Raw genomic sequence first — 18,504 nt, forward strand, 5'->3', positions numbered from 1 at the left:
TACCAGGAGAAAATGTACCACAATAGATTAGGAGCTTACTCTTAGGAGTCAGACATCTGGGTTTGAGCCCAGTTCCTCCACTTAATAGTTGTGTGACCCTGGACAAGTGCTGCATCTCTCTGAGCTTATTAGTTTTTTTATTTATAAAACAAAAATGACAACCAATTCAAACAGTTATCCTAACGATTAAATGAGATTATAAAAAAAAAGTTTTTGACAGATTGGCAAACTGTATTATTCAATAAATGATGTCAGGTTTAATAAATGAGTATGAGTGCTGAATCATTATACTGATATTTGTTTTAGCCTCCAGTACCTTAGAGCAGCTAGAAGTGAAAACCTAAAATTATGGAATTGTAAGCCATACCAAATTCTGAAATAGGTTCAATAAATGGTTACAATTATTATTATATACGTAACTGCATATGTTACTTAAAACCACACATCAGTGAAACTATGACCTCAAAGATATTATTTAACATATTAAGTAATGAGATAAAATATTCAAGAAAAGAAAATAGAATTAAAGATTATGTTTTCTATGCCACAAAGATACCAATTCATAAGTTCAAGAACTCATATTAATATAAGTTGTATGAATTGTGTACTTTTAATTTTAGTGAGTTATTTCCCATTTTATTGTGAAAAATGTTAAAACACAGAAAAGTTGAAAGAACTGTACACTGAAAACCCACCACCTTGATTCTACATTTATCATTTACCATTTTACTATTATTGCTTTCTCACATCCTCTCTCCATCCATCAATCCATCTGTTTTTTAAAAAATGCATTTCAAAGCAAGGAGTAGATATCAATATACTCAAACACATCAGTGTGTGTATCATCATGGGGAGTTCAATATTTGTTTATGATCTTTCTTATTTTAGGTAAATTTTACATAAAATGATATGCACAAATTAAAAGTAGTATACTTATGACAAATGCATACATCTGTGTGACACTGAAAAATTGGTAATATATATATATATATACCATTGTTAATATATAGACCATTGTTTTTAACTCCAAAAAGTTCCCTCATCTATATTAGATTTTTAATCTGAGGATACTGAATTCAAAAAGAAAATGGTGAGGGCAAAAAAACAGTTAAATAAGAGATAGGAGAGGAAAGGCATCTCTCTACATAGGCAGTCCTCTCCCAATTTATCCATTCTGACTTCAGCTAATTAAACATCTGTCTCAATAGACTCATCAGCAAATTAGTCATCCCCACTTTGTGACACTGATTGTTGGTTGCAACCTTTTCTCCACTTGCTACCATTCCCAGAAACTTCTAGTAGTTTATTCACTAGGCACATGGCAAGGGATGATGCAGGGTCCCCATTAACCCCCCACAGTTGCCCTTGGTGCCAGTGCAGTTCATAATGCTGCCAGGCTTAGATGTGCCTCCCCAAAATAAACCTGATAAGGGGTGACAACTATTTTGTTTTCACTTTTGAGTTCAGGGATTATGATGCATTTTAAAGTGCTATGTACATATACCAGAAGCTAAAACAAAATATTTAACAGAAAATCTGCTTTTGAACCAATTTTGATGACAAAGCAAGCAATAACATACAGTCTCAAATAAGGTAAATTGAAGTCTACTATATTACCACCTAGCTCTCTCCAAACGCATTAACAAAAGCCTTGTTGGAGTTCGAAAGGCCAATAGCCAAACAAGTAAAATGGCCTGGCCTGGATGTGTGCCCTTTTCTATACACTAGGGAGTGGTGGTGTGAGTGGCAGGGGTGTCTGGGGTGTGTGGGGGAGGGTGTGTGGGGTGTGGGTGGGACTGGGGAGAATTGCATACTAAACTACAAGTACATCTTAAAAACAGTTTTCTGAAATTAAACTTCCTCTCAATCCCTCTTTTCACCAAAAAAAAAAACAAAACCCTAAAAAACAAAAAAAAAAACCTGTGACTTAAGAATTGTCTTTTAGAAAGAAAAGTGGCTAGTAAACCTATTTTAAAATGCTTAACTACCAGAATTGCAAATTAAAACAACTCCATATTAACTACTAACCATTGATTTGGCAAATATTAGAGATTGATAATATCTAGTGTTTGTAAGGGTATGGGAAAAGAAGTGTTCTCATATAGTCCTGGAATGTCAAAAAATGAGTACAAATGTTTTGAAGAGCAATTTGTTTTTCTCGTCATTTAAACAAATAATCATCTGACAAGCAACTTCGTTATTTAAAATCTAGTACAAATGTGCAATGAACAAATGTGAATAAATTGAACTAGTAAGATAAAAATGCAGTGACAACTTGAACATAGAAGAATGTTTGTAACATATTACAATGTAACACTGTAGCAATGAAAAAGAACCACACATAATTTATAATATCATTTTAAAACAACCCTTTATGTACACTTATCTTTCATAAGTTCATTTACAAACATTTACTGAGTGTCCTCAATTTGACAGGCACCCTGCTAGGCACTGGGTATAAACTAATAATAATAATAATAATAATAATAATAATAACAATAATAAATTGACAGGGACTCTCCACATTGAACTTACAGCTTTATCTGTATGTGAATTGAAAAAAAAGAAAACACAAAATCAAACAAACAAAAAACTAAGTAATTTACACCAAAGAAGGTTAAAGGAGCTTTTGCTTTTTACTTCAGGTTCCTCCAAAAAGTCTGAAATTATTTCAATGGGCATTTAATTTTTTATTGGTTTGACCTTTTACTATTTTGTAAATGTGAATTTTACAAAAGTTTTTACAGTTAGCAACCACATTCTTTTTTGATGGTGATGGATTCCACCGTGCAGAGCGGCTCTGAGTAGACTTGGAGCCCTCTGGTTTCCCTGGTCGGTGGTGAATGTTTTTGGTGTTTAGTTATTTGATAGTCAGCCATGGCTAAAAAGTAACAGTCTCGACTCTACCTAGTAACAGCACACAGAACAGAAAAGGGAGTGGATGTGAAGGAGGAACCAAGGAAGGTGGTACCTCTTTCTTACTGAAAAAAAAAGAAAGTAAGAAAGAAAGAAAGAAAGAAACTAGCATCCATCTTTTGTGGCTGAGAGCTAACTTAGTAGTACTGCAAACCCTTTCTGACAGCACAGGGACAACTCGTCTTATTTTATGTATTTATTTAACAGTCATGAATTAAAGTATGACTCTAACTCCTAAACAGATTCTCAAAACTATCATCTCATTTGCAAGTCTTTCTTGCAAAACATTCCGTCTGAAGATTTATATTCTTTTTGCATCAAATGTCATCCAAATGTTCAAGTAAAAAATATTTACACATTTATACTTAGCTCTTTTTTTTTTGTCTGCTAAAAATAGTATTGTGAGTTTTGGCTTCTTATGACATAGAAATCACGTGCAAAAAACACTCAACAATGGAAGCGAGTGATCAGAACACAGGTGGGTTAGCCAATTTAAATGCTTTTCAATTTTGCATTATTTTTCTTTTTTTTTCCAAAACAAAACAAAATAAACAAACACAAACCTTCGCCATTTCAGAAACATCTCTTTAAACAAATTTAGGACCTTTTATTTAATTATTATTATTTTTTAAATCTTTGTCTGGAATGCCCCAGGTTTGAATCTCCTCTTTCATGGTTTTTAATGCTTTAATTTTCTCCTTTGCCTAGGCCATTGCTTCTTGTTTCTTTGTATGTTTTGTAATTTTTTGTTGAAACCTGAACATTTTGATTTTTTTGTATGTTATTGCTGGAAATTAGAGTCTGAGGTGTCCGTTCCCTAAGTTTGCATCATGTAAGTATTATGACAGAGCTTTGCTTGAATGCCAGGAGCAACCTCCCCAAAAAAGGGAAAAAGAAAACACCTTTCTCAGTCTTTGCAGACTGACCCATGAGGTGTTCTCCTTCAGATTTTATTCATACAATGGGTCTGGAAATAACTCCAGGCCAAAGCATAGGGAACTCCCTGATGCTTTCTGCACATCTACACGTGGCCCTGAAAGTCTTCCTTTTACACAGATCCTTATGTCCCCTCTTCCCTAAGAAACAGTTTTCTCATGCACCAGGTACTACACTGTATACCCTATAGTCAGTAAACCCTCGCCCCAGGCAGCCACGACTTGACTATTCTCCCACAGGGAGAGCTCTGTGGGCTGTCTTGTACATGCAAAGCAAGTTCTGGGACAAGGAGTCCCTCAGGCCATCAGCAGAAAACTGGGCCAGACATACATGCTCCCTGTATGTGCATAAAGGCTGCTCTGCTCCCTCTGGAACCAGGACCAGGGAACTGACTAGTGCTAAGACAAAGAGGGTATGGGGGATGGATCAGCCAGGGTACCACAAGGTGCAGCTGCTTTTAAGTAGCTTTTTTCTTGATTTGGCGCTTGCCCTGTTACTGCAGTCATTTAACAATTTCTAAATTTTAGAAAGATGTTTCTGCCAGTTTTTTTGCTAATTATTCAAAGTTTTTGTTGGGGGACAGAGCCCTGAAGCATTTCATTCTGTCTTCTTGATCCCCTTCTTCTAGTTTTGAGTAAACTATTGGGGCTCTGGAGATCTGGCTCCTTTATCTTTTGCGGCTTTCTATCTATTACTTTCCTGCTCCAATAATTTGGAATTTATGTTTTGTTACTATGTCTCAGAATATATTGTCCTCTCTGCCTGGGGTGCTCTTGCTTATACATTTGGTAAAGTTCTAATGAATCTTCAAAAAACCTTCATAAAAATCACTTATTCTGAAAAGTCTTCTTGACAACCACTCCCTGCCTGCATCCACTAAATATTTTTAAAGTATTCCGTTATCTATACCACTTTTTAGCTATACTCTTTACTCATGCATTTACCATATTTTATCACCTCTTTTTATGAGTCTGTGTTCTTAATGGGCTTTCCACCTGATTTTTTAGGACAGTGGCTAGGGCACAGGGTAGGAAGCATTCAATGATTACTGTGGAACTAAAAAGGGTGTCTTTATTTATTTTATTTATTTTTATTTTTTTAAATACCAAAAAACACATAACAAATGCAAACATTCCTATTTTGATCATTCCGTTCTACATATATAATCAGTAATTCACAATATTATCACATAGTTGCATATTCATCATCATGATCATTTCTTGGAACATTTGCATCTATTCAGAAAAAGAAATAAAATGAAAACAGAAAAAAAAATTTATACATACCATACCCCTTACCCCTCCCTTTCATTGATCACTAGCATTTCAAACTAAATTTATAAAAAGGGTATCTTAAAGCTATAGAGAGCTTTAGAGCATACATGACCCTCTCATCCAGGACCATCGATTAATCTTCACTCAACCACTCCCATGTTAGAGCTGAAGAAAGGGAAACTCAGAGATACATAGCCATACATATAGTTACCAGAGTTTCTTAACTCTAAATGCACATTTTAAAAAAACTTTTTAAAACCAGCATGCAGCTTACAATCCATATAAAAATTTAATGTAGTAACATCCCCCGCCCCAGCCCCGGATAAGTTATATATAATTAGTGGTGTTCTAAAATTAGTCCCTAGTGGACCCAGGAAAAGATCCTCTTAGTCCATATTGTAGATGCCTCCCATACCACCAAAGGCCTCTTACAAATATACATCCTTCCTCTTCCTTTCACTAATCCATGCTTTGACTGGCCCAGATGGAATGAAAGGATAGTTTTTGTGATGGAAAAGGAATTTCCAAAAGATTAGTGACTATCAGGAAAAGTAAATGCTGGTCAAACGCAGTTTTGGCGAATGACATATTTCAAGTTTTTCTGATGTGGCAGTTGCAAGAGCTCATAACACCCTTCTAAAATAATTGCGTCTCTAAAGTGGTTCCCAAAGATTTTTGCTTGACATAAATTCTCTAAATTTCCAAGCTTTCTGGATAAAATAGTTGACCGCAATGCCATCTTTAACGTCCTTCACTCTAAATTGGAAAAGATCTATTAGGAGTCTCAGAGCTCTCAAGATAGGGGGAGGGTCAGGTAAGATAAAACAAGATAAAGAGGCCGAGAGAAGAGGCAAGGAGGAATATTTAACTTGTAGCTTCTTGCCTGGAGCACTTCTGAGTTATACATTTAAATACTATAGTAGCCCAAATTTACTATATCATTTTCCCACTAGATCATTGGATACTAAGTAATGGGTCTTTATTTCTTATTTAGCCTGCACATGAATGCATCAGCATTTATTTATTCTCTCAAAAGAAGGAACAGTTTTCTACAGAAATTAATTTGTTTTTGACAAAGGACATCTAAACAGTCTGATTTACCTTTTTTCATTTATTTATTTATATTTTAAGGATTACTTGTTGTAGCATAAGGAAAATAAACATCTGTGCCCCTGGCTCGCAAACTCTTTTCACAGAAGAAAGATGACTGGATTTTCTGTTTTCACATGAAGCAGGACTATATTTTCATCTTTAGCTTACTTTAACCTTTGGAGGATACTTCAGGTTAGAAGAATGTTAAAAACCTTATTCCATGCAAAACGCTGGCTTCACTTTTCTATAGGATATTTCAGGACAGGTGTATGTTGCTTTAAGAAAACTAGACATAAAACATTAAAACTGACACAACACAGACAAACTGTGCAATTACAAAAAGAATCCCTGGCTTTATATTCAGATTCACCACAGGGTTCCTTTAAATGCTGCATTTCCCTAGTGCATTTAGATCTGAGAATCAATGAACATTTCTGTTTACAGAATTTAAACGTTTTCTCTCATTAGGGTTCTAATAAGCAACATGGTACAATAAAAACAGTATGGGCTTTGAGGTCAAAAAGGTCTGGGCTCCAATTCAGGTTCCACCATTTACTTCCTGTGGAAATTTGGGTTACTTTAACTTCTCTGAGACTCATCTGTAAAATAGGTATAATAAAATTTACCTCCCAGGAGTGTTCTATAGATCAAATGTAATAATATCTGTAAGTACACAAAGGCATTCAATAAAACAGCTTTTTTTCTTTAATTAATAAAATAAATAAATAAATAAATAAATAAATAAATAAAACAGCTTGTTCTCTGCCTCAACTCCCATATGCTTGGAACAGATCTTGGGGAAAGACCAACTCCTTACACAAATCCCCCTTAAAACACTTTTGATAAACAATAAATTAAGTCATACACAGCTATCTAGCGTGAAAGTAAAGCTCACTGTGTAAAGTATTGCGGGGAGTCAGTCAGAGAGACGAATGCTGTTGCTGCCAGTCTATTATTGCAGGCTAACATCAGTTACTGGCTCTGAATCTACCAATCCAGCTGGCTTCCTGGGTTCACTAACTGGTCTATATCACCCTGTCATACTGCAACCATCAACTTTGGTCACTTCAATCCCAATTTCTTGTCAGTTCTCTTCTTTCTTCTTGTTCAGAATCTTTGTATGTCCTTTTTCCCTCTTTAAGCCTCAGTGTATTTAGCAGTGGTTAGAAGTTTATGTTTTATTCTAAATGCATCTAAAGTCTTTGAAGAGTGTATTTTAAAAGATTTCCCTTGCTGCTTTGTACACAACAGACTGGAGGAAGCCAAGCAAGTTAGGTGAAAAGTCATGGTGGACTTAGACTTACCTAATGGAGACTGAGAAAACTAAACGGATTCAAGATGTGTTCTGGAGATAAAACTGATAGAACTTGCTAATGGATAAGGTGTGCAGAACGAGGACAAGGAAGAACTCAAGGCCTACGACTGGATATTTGATTCAGATTCTAGGTGGATGGCAGAACCATTTAATGTGATGGGCACCTGCTGCATCCTTCGTGAAGAGTCAATTTTATTACAGATCTTTTGGGGGGAAGAAAGTTAATTAAATTAATCTAAGTAATCTGAAATGTTTTTTTTATATTAAAATATGGTAAACCTTTAATGATTACTGCTTCGAATGACACTGCCCACCCTCCCTACTTCCCAATTCTTGACAGTCTAAATCTTAAGTCAACTTTTAAATGTCAATTCCTTAGAGAGGAATTCCTTGACCATCCTGCATGATGCAGTAAGCTTCCCTGCATCCATCCTATCATTCTCTTTTTTCAGGCCCTTATATTTATGCTCCTTCTAGAATGAACAGTTCTTTTCAGCAAGGGCTTTTTCTGTTTCACCACTGTGTCCCTGTACCCAGCACAGGTCTGACACACGGGCATATGATGAGTGAACACACAATCCAGCCGTAATATATTAGGATCAATATTTACATTTTAAATGAATTTTTAAGATAAAACTTGAGAATCCAAATGATGACATTAGCTGTTTCTTATACCAGAACCCCATACTCCCCGTGTATTCACCCTCCCTCTCTGCTTCTAGTGGTACTTTAGGGAATAATGTTTGAGAAGACAGCCTAGAATTTTCCATAGGTGAAGCTCTAGGGGCCTGGTAAATCACAGGAAGTTATCAAACGACAAAATACTTTGTGACTCTAAATAGAGAAGTTAAGAGGGAGTCTACCTCACAAAACTAACACTTTTCTTCTTTCAAGTTCTAGATAAAATTTTATAAAGGCAGAAGTAGGAATGAATTCACAAAGCTTACTAAAAATACTGTAAGAATTTTTCAAAACGATCTTTAGGCTAATAAAAATTTGTTTTTTACATCAAAAGGCAAGAATGGACAGGGATAACAAAAAGCTTAATGAAACAGAGCAATGCAGAAAACAAATCTGCTTGATAAATACCACTTTGCTCTTTTGTAGATCAAGAAATATCTATATTTCTGACTTCCGGAGAAGATGGCGGCTTAGTAAGACGCGCGGGTCTTAGTTCCTCCTCCAGAAAAGCAACTAAAGAAACAGAAACAATACGAAACAGCTCCCGGAGTCACGACAGAGACCAAAAAGACAGCGTACCCCATTCTGGAACAGCTGAACGGGCAGGGAGAATCTGCTGCGGTGAGATACCCGAGGGGCGCGCGTTTTCCCGGCCGGGGCTGCTGGAGACTGGGGTCCCCTCCACGCACGTGGCTCCCCGGTCTGACTGGGAACGTTGGATAGCGGGGCCCTCCCGTCACGCTTGGCGTTTCGGGCCAGCTGGGCAATTGGGACCGGCACTCTCCCAAGCCGCGGCGGCCAGCGACCCCCACCTCCACGCGCGGTTTCCCGGGCCGACTGCCGTGCAGACACACGAGCGCCACGAGCGCCACCTACTGGGCAGGAAAAGAAAAACAGAGCCCAGAGATTTCACAGAAAAAGCTTTCAACCAGCTGGGTCCCACACCCAGGGAAATCTGATCAAATGCCCAGACACCAGCAGAAAATAATGGATGACGCTCGGAAAATTGAAGATATGGCCCAGTCAAAGGAACAAACCAATAGTTCAAATGAGATACAGGAGCTGAGACAACTAATGCTGAATATACGAACAGAAATGGAAAAATTCTTCAAAAACCAAATCAATAAATTGAGGGAGGACATGAAGAAGACATGGGCTGAACAAAAAGAAGAAATAGAAAATCTGAAAAAACAAATCACAGAACTTATGGGAGTGAAGGACAAAGAAGAAAAAATGGAAAAAACAATGGATACCTACAATGGTAGATCTAAAGAGACAGAAGCTACAATTAGTGAACTGGAGGATAGAACATCTGAATCCCAAAAAGAAACAGAAACTATAGGGAAAAGAATGGAAAAACTTGAGCAGGGGATCAGGGAACTGAATGACAATATGAAGCGCACAAATATACGTGTTGTGGGTGTCCCAGAAGGAGAAGAGAAGGGAAAAGGAGGAGAAAAACTAATGGAAGAAATTATCACTGAAAATTTCCCAACTCTTATGAAAGACCTAAATTTGCAGATCCAAGAAGTGCAGCGCACCCCAAAGAGAATAGACCCAAATAGGCGTTCTCCAAGACACTTACTAGTTAGAATGTCAGAGGTCAAAGAGAAAGAGAGGATCTTGAAAGCAGCAAGAGAAAAACAATCTGTCACATACAAGGGAAACCCAATAAGACTATGTGTAGATTTCTCAGCAGAAACCATGGAAGCTAGAAGACAGTGGGATGATATATTTAAATTACTAAAAGAGAAAAACTGCCAACCAAGACTCCTATATCCAGCAAAATTGTCCTTCAAAAATGAAGGAGAAATTAAAACATTTATAGACAAAAAGTCACTGAGAGAATTTGTGACCAAGAGACCAGCTCTGCAAGAAATACTAAAGGGAGCACTAGAGTCAGATACAAAAAGACAGAAGAGAGAGGTATGGAGTAAAGTGTAGAAAGAAGGAAAATCAGATATGATATATATAATACAAAAGCCAAAATGGTAGAGGAAAATATTATCCAAACAGTAATAATACTAAAAGTTAATGGACTGAATTTCCCAATCAAAAGACATAGAATGGCAGAATGGATTACGACCCAGCAATACCACTGCTAGGTATCTACTCAAGGGACTTAAGGGCAAAGACACAGACGGACATTTGCACACCAGTGTTTATAGCAGCATTATCTACAATTGCAAAGAGATGGAAACAGCCAAAATGTTCATCAACAGACGAGTGGCTAAACAAACTGTGGCGTATACCTACGATGGAATATTATGCAGCTTTAAGACAGACTAAACTTATGAAGCATGTAATAACATGGATGGACCTAGAGAACATTATGCTGAGTGAGTCTAGCCCAAAACTAAAGGACAAATACTGTAAGGTCCCACTGATGTGAACCGACATTCGAGAATCAGCTTGGAATATATCATTGGTAACAGAGACCAGCAGGAGTTAGAAACAGGGTAAGATAATGGGCAATTGGAGCTGAAGGGATACAGACTGTGCAACAGGACTAGATACAAAAACTCAAAAATGGACAGCACAATAATACCTAAGTGTAATGTAACTAGGTTGGAACACTAAATGAAGCTGCACCTGAAATATGGTTTTTTGTTTGTTTGTTTGTGTGTTTGTATCTTTTGTTTTTGTTTTTTTCTTTTTCCTTTTTATATATATATATATTTTATTAGTATTATTATTTTAATTCTCTTCTCTATACTAACATTCTATATCTTTTTCTGCTGTTTTGCTAGTTCTTTTCCTAAATCGATGCAAATGTACTAAGAAATGATGATCATACATCTATGTGATGATACTAAGAATTACTGAGTGCATGTGTAGAATGGAATGATTTCTAAATGTTGTGTTAATTTCTTTTCTTTTTTTTTGATTAATAAAAAAATTAAAAAAAAAAAAAAAAACAAAAGATACAAAAACTCAAAAATGGACAGCACAATAATACCTAAGTGTAATGTAACTAGGTTGGAACACTGAATGAAGCTGCACCTGAAATATGGTTTTTTGTTTGTTTGTTTGTGTGTTTGTATCTTTTGTTTTTGTTTTTTTCTTTTTCCTTTATATATATATATATATATATTATTAGTATTATTATTTTAATTCTCTTCTCTATATTAACATTCTATATCTTTTTCTGCTGTTTTGCTAGTTCTTTTCCTAAATTGATGCAAATGTACTAAGAAATGATGATCATACATCTATGTGATGATACTAAGAATTACTGAGTGCATTTGTAGAATGGAATGATTTCTAAATGTTGTGTTAATTTCTTTTCTTTTTTTTGATTAATAAAAAAATTAAAAAAAAAAAAAAAGAAATATCTATATTTCTGTATCAATACTAACACTGAAATTGGAACTCCATTTCTCAACATCATGTTTCAGGAGGCTAGTAAATGTTGGTTGGTTGGTAAAAGCATTTCTAAATAATAACAGAAACAACAAAATATTACGTCTCTGAAGATAGTAAATCAAATTAGTAAAGAGATTCCATCTAATTCTTCTAAAATTGGAGTCTTCATTTACAGTTTTCTTAAACATTGGGGATTTTATACCTATGAGGTAGATTCCAAATATCTGGTAGGTCAGTAATTAAATGAAAAGCTGGACAGAAATTTTAAAAGAGACATTTAAAATGGGTCTTTGCAGAGAACTGACGGGAACATATTGTGAAAAGATGACTAGAGTTCAGTACATGAATATTAACAGGAAAAAACTGCGCAGTGTTCATAAAATTATGACTTGATGAAATAATTACCAATAATGCAAGTCAAAAATTTAAATCAGTTACAAGTGTCTGTAATGATATTCTATTCATAAAAAGCAAAAATATTTTAAAACTCTAATGGTTTCTACTGACAAAGTTATTTACTTGAACAAGGATGAAGAATTCTTTTTGCTCCAAATATCTACCACCTTCTGATTTGTTAACAAATGAAAATTGGGGAGGGAGTGCAAGAGGAAAGGACAGTCAACTATTTGAATATTAACAGCTATTAAATCCACATCTTCATATAATAATGAAATAGTTTAAGTTCTAATTTTAGTATTATTGAATGAATAGTTCTGTGGTAGGTCTGAAAAAAAAATGAGAAAAGTTAAAGGTTGGTAGGGAACAGAATTGCACTACCTATCAAAGAATTTCTTTGATAGGTACTCTAGTACAGCTAACCTCTAATACACAAACAGTGTGTAACTCTTGATTCCATGTGGCAATTTGTTTAATTTCAAATGGCATTTCTCCTCTCTCCCTTTATTAAATAAGAATTACAAAGGGGCAAGCATTTTTCTGTGTTCAATCACGTAAAAATTGCTTGAAGAGAGTACTAAGTGCTCAAATTCTATCCCAGATATGGAGCATGATAGGAATCTTCCTACAAAGATGGACCTGTCACTGTAGTATTGGCTCAGAAAATGGAAGATGAGAGTACGTCTAACCTGGCATCTCCTGCTACCAAATTCATGACTAAGTTCATGTGTAAAAAGGTAAGTAATAAGTTTTTCATAGCCAGCTGTGAGCCCCAACACATTTCTTTTTGGTGTGTAAATGTACTTGTTATATAAGGCTATGATTTTCCTCTTTCCATTAATCCCCTCTAAAAGAAGTCCACTCCATAACACGAAGTTAAAAAACATAGACTATACCCTGCTTTTACTAAGCTACTCTAAATAAAACACCTTTGCCAAACTGCAGAGCCTTCTATTTTTTGTTAAGTCAAAAACAAGAGAAACGAAACAGAAAGAGCTTCTAAAAGCTTTTTGGATTAAGAAAGTAGATAGTAATTTATGTAAATGCATCAGTCTCAATTTGCTCTGTAGTTCAAAAAAGAATAAATAATATAGATCACTGTTTTTCAGATAATGAGTTCTAACTCTGTCAAGGAGATGGCAAATATTCTGATGGAAATGGCAGATATAAAAGTGTACACGTGTGTGTAATGATAAACATGCGTTTGTATAATAAATATGGTTACTGGGGATGGACATAGATGTACAAGTATGCAATTAGACAAGGATGGCTGGAAATAGGGTGAAAGATGCTAGCTCAGTTGCATCCTAAAAAGTTCATAGGTGCCTCAGGATCTAAAAAATCTGTGACAATGGAATTTCTTTGAAGAAGACTAAAAAAAAAGCTCTACCTCCTTCTGAATTATTCTGATAATATAATTATTCTGATAATTCAGAATAATGCCTCCTTAGAATACAACAAATTATATCACAAAAATACTACTTTAAAAAAATTTAGAGATAAAACCAGGATCCTAAAGTAATAAATGCTTATTAAATATCATTGAATACATGAAGCTGTTTAAAAACTATTAGATTGGCATCCAGAACCCCAAAACACCTACTTTTCCCCGACAGGGAGCGGATATGTCTCTTCATTCACCTTCTAAATACAAAGACGTTTGACCCCCACGTAACAGATAAAAGTCACCCAAAAAAGTGAACAAAAGAGGTGTTTTGGAAAAACCAGTATACCATTCATCCCAGCTAACGACTTGTTCATTATGAGTGATGATGGATAAAGACTTCTCATGCTGAGATGAAATCAAGATTTATATGCATTGTTTCCTCTCCCAACTTGTGGGAAGATCATCATCATTTAATTCTATCTCTGCGGCCAGTGATGGGCATCCAGAGAGCTGGTTATCAAACGGCGCAGTCAGCTGGCAAAAGCCGAAACGTGCAGTTGGCACATCTGGACAGAGCCGCCACAGCCGAGGGTGAACAATGACTCCTGGCAAGCATCCAAATTGCTTGCAGACACTAGCAGGTCTCATCTACAACCGCCCCTACCAGCATCTCTCTCTCTCTCTCTTTTTTATGAGAATCAGATTTTCATTGCTCCATTCAATTGCTCTCCTCTGCCATTTTTTATAGCTCTTATCGTTCCCCTGGAATATGGCCTTGAGACAGCTCATCCGTGTCCTTCACTGTGTTATCTCTTCTAACTTTTATTAAAACTTCAGCTTTCATCTGAAGATAGCTAATTAAATCTGGAACAGATTATGTGCCTCTTTTTAAAAAGAGCACAAAACTATTTTCTTCAACCTGAGTGATGCTCAGGTTTTCTATTTCCAAAAGGTGAAACCAAAGGTGTTTAAGAAACCTCATTTATTTACAAAGCTAAAATACTTGACATGCCATATATAGGTCATTTTATATTAAAGTTGTCTGTGGTATAACAAATTTTTAAGCTCCTTCTCAAATTAATTATTTCTCAATACTTGTACTATTTTTTTCTCACATCTTTTAAATATCACAGTAATACCTGTTTTCTGCAAAAAGTTGGGTAATGAGTTGGAGATCAACAGTTATTTGTGCACACAGATTTCTTTTTAAATCATTTTTAAGGTTGCCTTCATTTGATAAAAATGAAAAGAACTATTTTTTCTTTTTTCCATACCCCACACATTAGTGATTAAAGGCTTCTCCAAGGAAAATTAGGTGAAAACATGTTCTTAAAAAACAGTACCTGAAGTTGGGATTGATTTGGTCTTCAAGACAGCTTTATACCAACTAATGTTAGCACAAGTAGCTCTGTCTTAATCTATCACAAATTGCTAATGATGGAGCTTCCATAACTGATAAGAACACATTCTTCTCACATATGCCACTGACCCAACCCCATCCTCAGGCCCAAGGGCAACTTAAAATCACTTTGCAGTGGAGTTGCTAACCAAACTTTCTAGTAATGATATCTGAAACAGTCTAGCCAACATCAAACAAACACACACATGCACACACCTTCACTCTCCACACATGCATTTTCAGGTAAGGGTTGAGCATCTCTTGCCATGGTATGATTTAACTGTCCCACCTGAAATTTTCTGGGATCCTTTCCTTCGCTTCACTGCCTTTAGCAAGATTTCCTTCATGGTGACCTTTGTGTTGTCCACCTGAATAAGGGAGAATCCATGAGCAGCATTTCTGTTGGAAAAGACAAATGTTAAATCATCACCAACATTCAATCAGAAAGAATGTTATTATAGTCTTCACTACGTTTTTAAAAGTTTAAAAATAAGTGTACATAAAAAAACAAAATTAATAAGTGTACAACAAAGTGCCAATTACTTTAAAATGGATTAAATAAACTCACTTTTAATAACATGAAAGAGGAGGGGAAAAATGTATTCTAGCACTTAACAAGTGAGAGAGAAATCAGGGCTAGGGAAGGTTTTTCAAATTTATATCAAATTCAGCATAACTGGTCTGCATGGGTCACCAGAACCATGGGTTTCTAGTGCAGGTTCCCAAGTCAAATCTTGATGCAAGGGTTGAAAAATCTACAAACTTGGCTTGTATCAGCAGATGTCACTGATGGCAGATACCATCATCACATTAAAGTTCATGGAACCCTGAAGGAAAAATCTCATGGAATGTGGGGGAAAAAATTGATATTCCAAAACGAAAGGACAAGGAAAAGAAAAGGCTCTTCCTAACTAGCTAGTAGAAGAATGAATGAATGAAAGAATGAATAATTAACTATAAAAATATATAGTTTATGTACACTTCAATAGACACGTTTTAAATACTTAGTCCTAGAAAGTCTGACAAAATATTAGGTGAAGCATAAATAATTGCAAGACAAAATACCAACACTATTGTTAACTTCTAGCCAATCAAGTCTGGGGGAGCTTCATTTAGATAGGAAAAAATAGCTAAGGGACAAGTACTCTAAAAATAGAAATTCATCTTCTAGGCAAGGTAAACTTCACCAAGACTATTAATTGCAACACCAAGTATCATAAATACTACTCACTACGTCTGGGCACTGAGACAAAACAGATGAATTCCAAATAGTTCATATAATAAACAGGATCTGAGTTTCCAACTACGGAACATGGGAATTGCCACAAGGAGTTTGGTTGCATTCCCATTTCCCTATAAGAATCCCAAAGGGGAACATGGACAAAAAATGTGGCAGAACTTCATATCGACAAGAAATTTGAAAGAAAAGCCAAATCCTGGAAAAGCTTCCTAATGGTAGGCTAGGCTGGGAAGGTGTCTTAATCCTAGATTGAACCCAACTAGGTAAATGGCCTTCCACAGGGGCTAAGGGCTGATCTCAAAACCAAGGATTTAATTTGTGTCCTTCACACACCTTCTCACACCTCTTCTCTCCATACAGCCTGCTGTTTAATCCTTGACATTCCATTGGTTAAAAAGCAAAAGACAGTGCTGGTTTAGCCAGCACAATAATCCATTTTAAGTTGTTCAAACTCTTGACATCTAACAGCAGTTCTGAGAACTGTCAAGCGAATTTTACTAAACACTCTGTTACTGAAGCATGCCTGAGCCCCAGCCATTCTTTACCTCAGAAGTTGGACCCCATCCCAGAACAATTTTTAAAAGTTTATTTTATTGATCAAAGCAAAATAAGAAATAGATCTTTAAAAAAAAAATATTTAGGGAAAGATGCAGTAAGTGATACTTTGGCAAGAGTACTGAAATATAAAGTGCTTTGCACATTTATAAACTTGGGGGTATTTGACCTGGCGCAAGGCCAGTGTGTGTTTGGAACAAATGCCAATCATCCACGTTCAGAATTGCCTTCCCCTGCTTTCCCCTTGGAAGTCAGTGTGCTCTCCATCTGTGGCAATATGTTGGACGACAGATAAGGAAGGTTTAAAAGGGAACACAAGTTCTCAGGGACTCACAAACTAGTCCTGGCCTAGACTGTATGAACTTTAATCCACTTGGGTTCCACTTGAACTATTTTAGATTTGGGTCTGATCAGAAATTGCTTACATTCTCTCCTAATCTGCTGCTGGTTGATAGCATTATTTCAAGCCAATACATTTATCTTCTTCAGCAAAGCAGACTTAAAATCTCAAAAAGAAGCCTCATGTTTGGACTAACTTCTATAAATTAAAAGTGTCCTTTTAAAAGATTTTTGAACAGAGGAAAATCCCTAGTCTGTATTTTCCTGTCATTTTACCAAAACGTACCTGGGTGACAAGGTTAAAGGAAGCAAAGGAAATCCCTGGCACTTATCATCCACTGGCATTACTGATAAACTGTATGGTGGAGGAATAAAGGATTACCTTCTGTATTTTTTCATTACACTTTTCTTTTGTTACAGAATACATAAATCCATTGTGGCACAATGTAATATGTATCACCATGCTACACCTGCGGACGCTTCCGAGCGGCTGCCATGTCTGTGCAGTCAGGAATGATAAGTGAACCACCCGTGAATGTTAACGATAGTGATCATTCTGAGGTAACTCGGCTCTCCATCTTCCTTTACAGCCTCCATGCTGAAGCCAGGGTAGCAAGGTTCATGAGAGGAAAATGAAAACAACAGTAAAGGGAAGGGGCACGTGCAGCACTCGGAATGTGCCTTCACAAGTATGCAGTATCTTACTCTGGGGCTCTATTTCGGTAAAAACGTGCACATTGAAAGGAGGAAGAGGTTCTGACCTGCGCACTGCACACTCAACCAGACCTAATGAAAGTTTCCCCAGGCCAGTACCATATACCACTCACTTCCTTCCCTCAGATGAAGGCAAATTTTGGATCTTGTTCCGAGTCTACTGTACTAAAGGGAGTAAAATGGGCAATGATTTTTGGGTTTTGTTTTGTTTTTGTGAATACTATACATACACTTATAAAACATAAGAGTACAGAATGTAAATTCTCAGAATCCATCCAGGTACAACTGTTAGGTTCTTCCTCCATTTAAAATAAATGGAATGGAGAATTGCTGCCACAATTTTCAGCTTGACTTCCAAACATTCTGGGTTTTATACCTCATTTCTTTATATCCCAGATTTTTTAGAGGCTTTTGAAAAAAGTCTTTTGAAATACATCTTTTAAAGCCACTTTTATTTAATATAAAGCATTAGATCTGATACTGAGAAGACAATGATCTTGGGAGAAATGCTGGCAGCAGGTAGGTGAGCATGCTACCTAGTCTTGCCACTATCCCCCTAACCCTGCCTCTTTTCCTTGAGACACTACATTCCAGGCTGTGGCCTGTGTTGCAGACCCAGAAGCTCGGCTCAGAGCCTGTTCCTCCTTTTGTTCCCCATGCGGAGAGGCAGCTTGTCTTCCCAGTGCAGAGCATTTTGGGGGCACTGAGCAGAAGCAGCTGCCTTTCTCCAACATCTTGGGCTGCCCAGCCTAGGATGAAGCTCCACTTACAGGATCTGACTAAATCGTGCCAGGAGTGCTTCAGTCAATTCAAAGTTAGATCCTGTCAAGTCCCGTAACCACTGAAAAATGAACAGGCATTTAAAAGAGGTTACTCACTTGAAGAATTCAGGTG

At 36.4% G+C, this 18,504-nt stretch overlaps 1 protein-coding gene across 13 annotated transcripts in view; it reads right to left on the reverse strand.

The window, feature by feature from the left end:
* MAPKAP1 (MAPK associated protein 1) overlaps positions 1–18,504 on the reverse strand; it is a 353,385-nt gene that overhangs the window by 126,705 nt on the left and 208,176 nt on the right. For 12 of the 13 annotated variants that reach the window (XR_013169319.1, XM_077144983.1, XM_077144989.1 and 9 more), the window contains one exon: positions 15,052–15,161. Coding sequence is in view for 12 of the 13 variants with exons in the window: in XM_077144983.1 (XP_077001098.1) it covers positions 15,052–15,161 (110 nt within the window). In the remaining variant the exon portion in view is untranslated. Of the gene's footprint in view, positions 1–1,881; positions 6,818–15,051; positions 15,162–18,504 lie in introns of those variants that run through there. The other variant, XM_077145022.1, reaches the window with a different exon arrangement.

The sequence above is a fragment of the Tamandua tetradactyla genome, chromosome 2, assembly GCF_023851605.1.
Source record: "Tamandua tetradactyla isolate mTamTet1 chromosome 2, mTamTet1.pri, whole genome shotgun sequence".
In the NCBI taxonomy this organism is placed as follows: domain Eukaryota; kingdom Metazoa; phylum Chordata; class Mammalia; order Pilosa; family Myrmecophagidae; genus Tamandua; species Tamandua tetradactyla.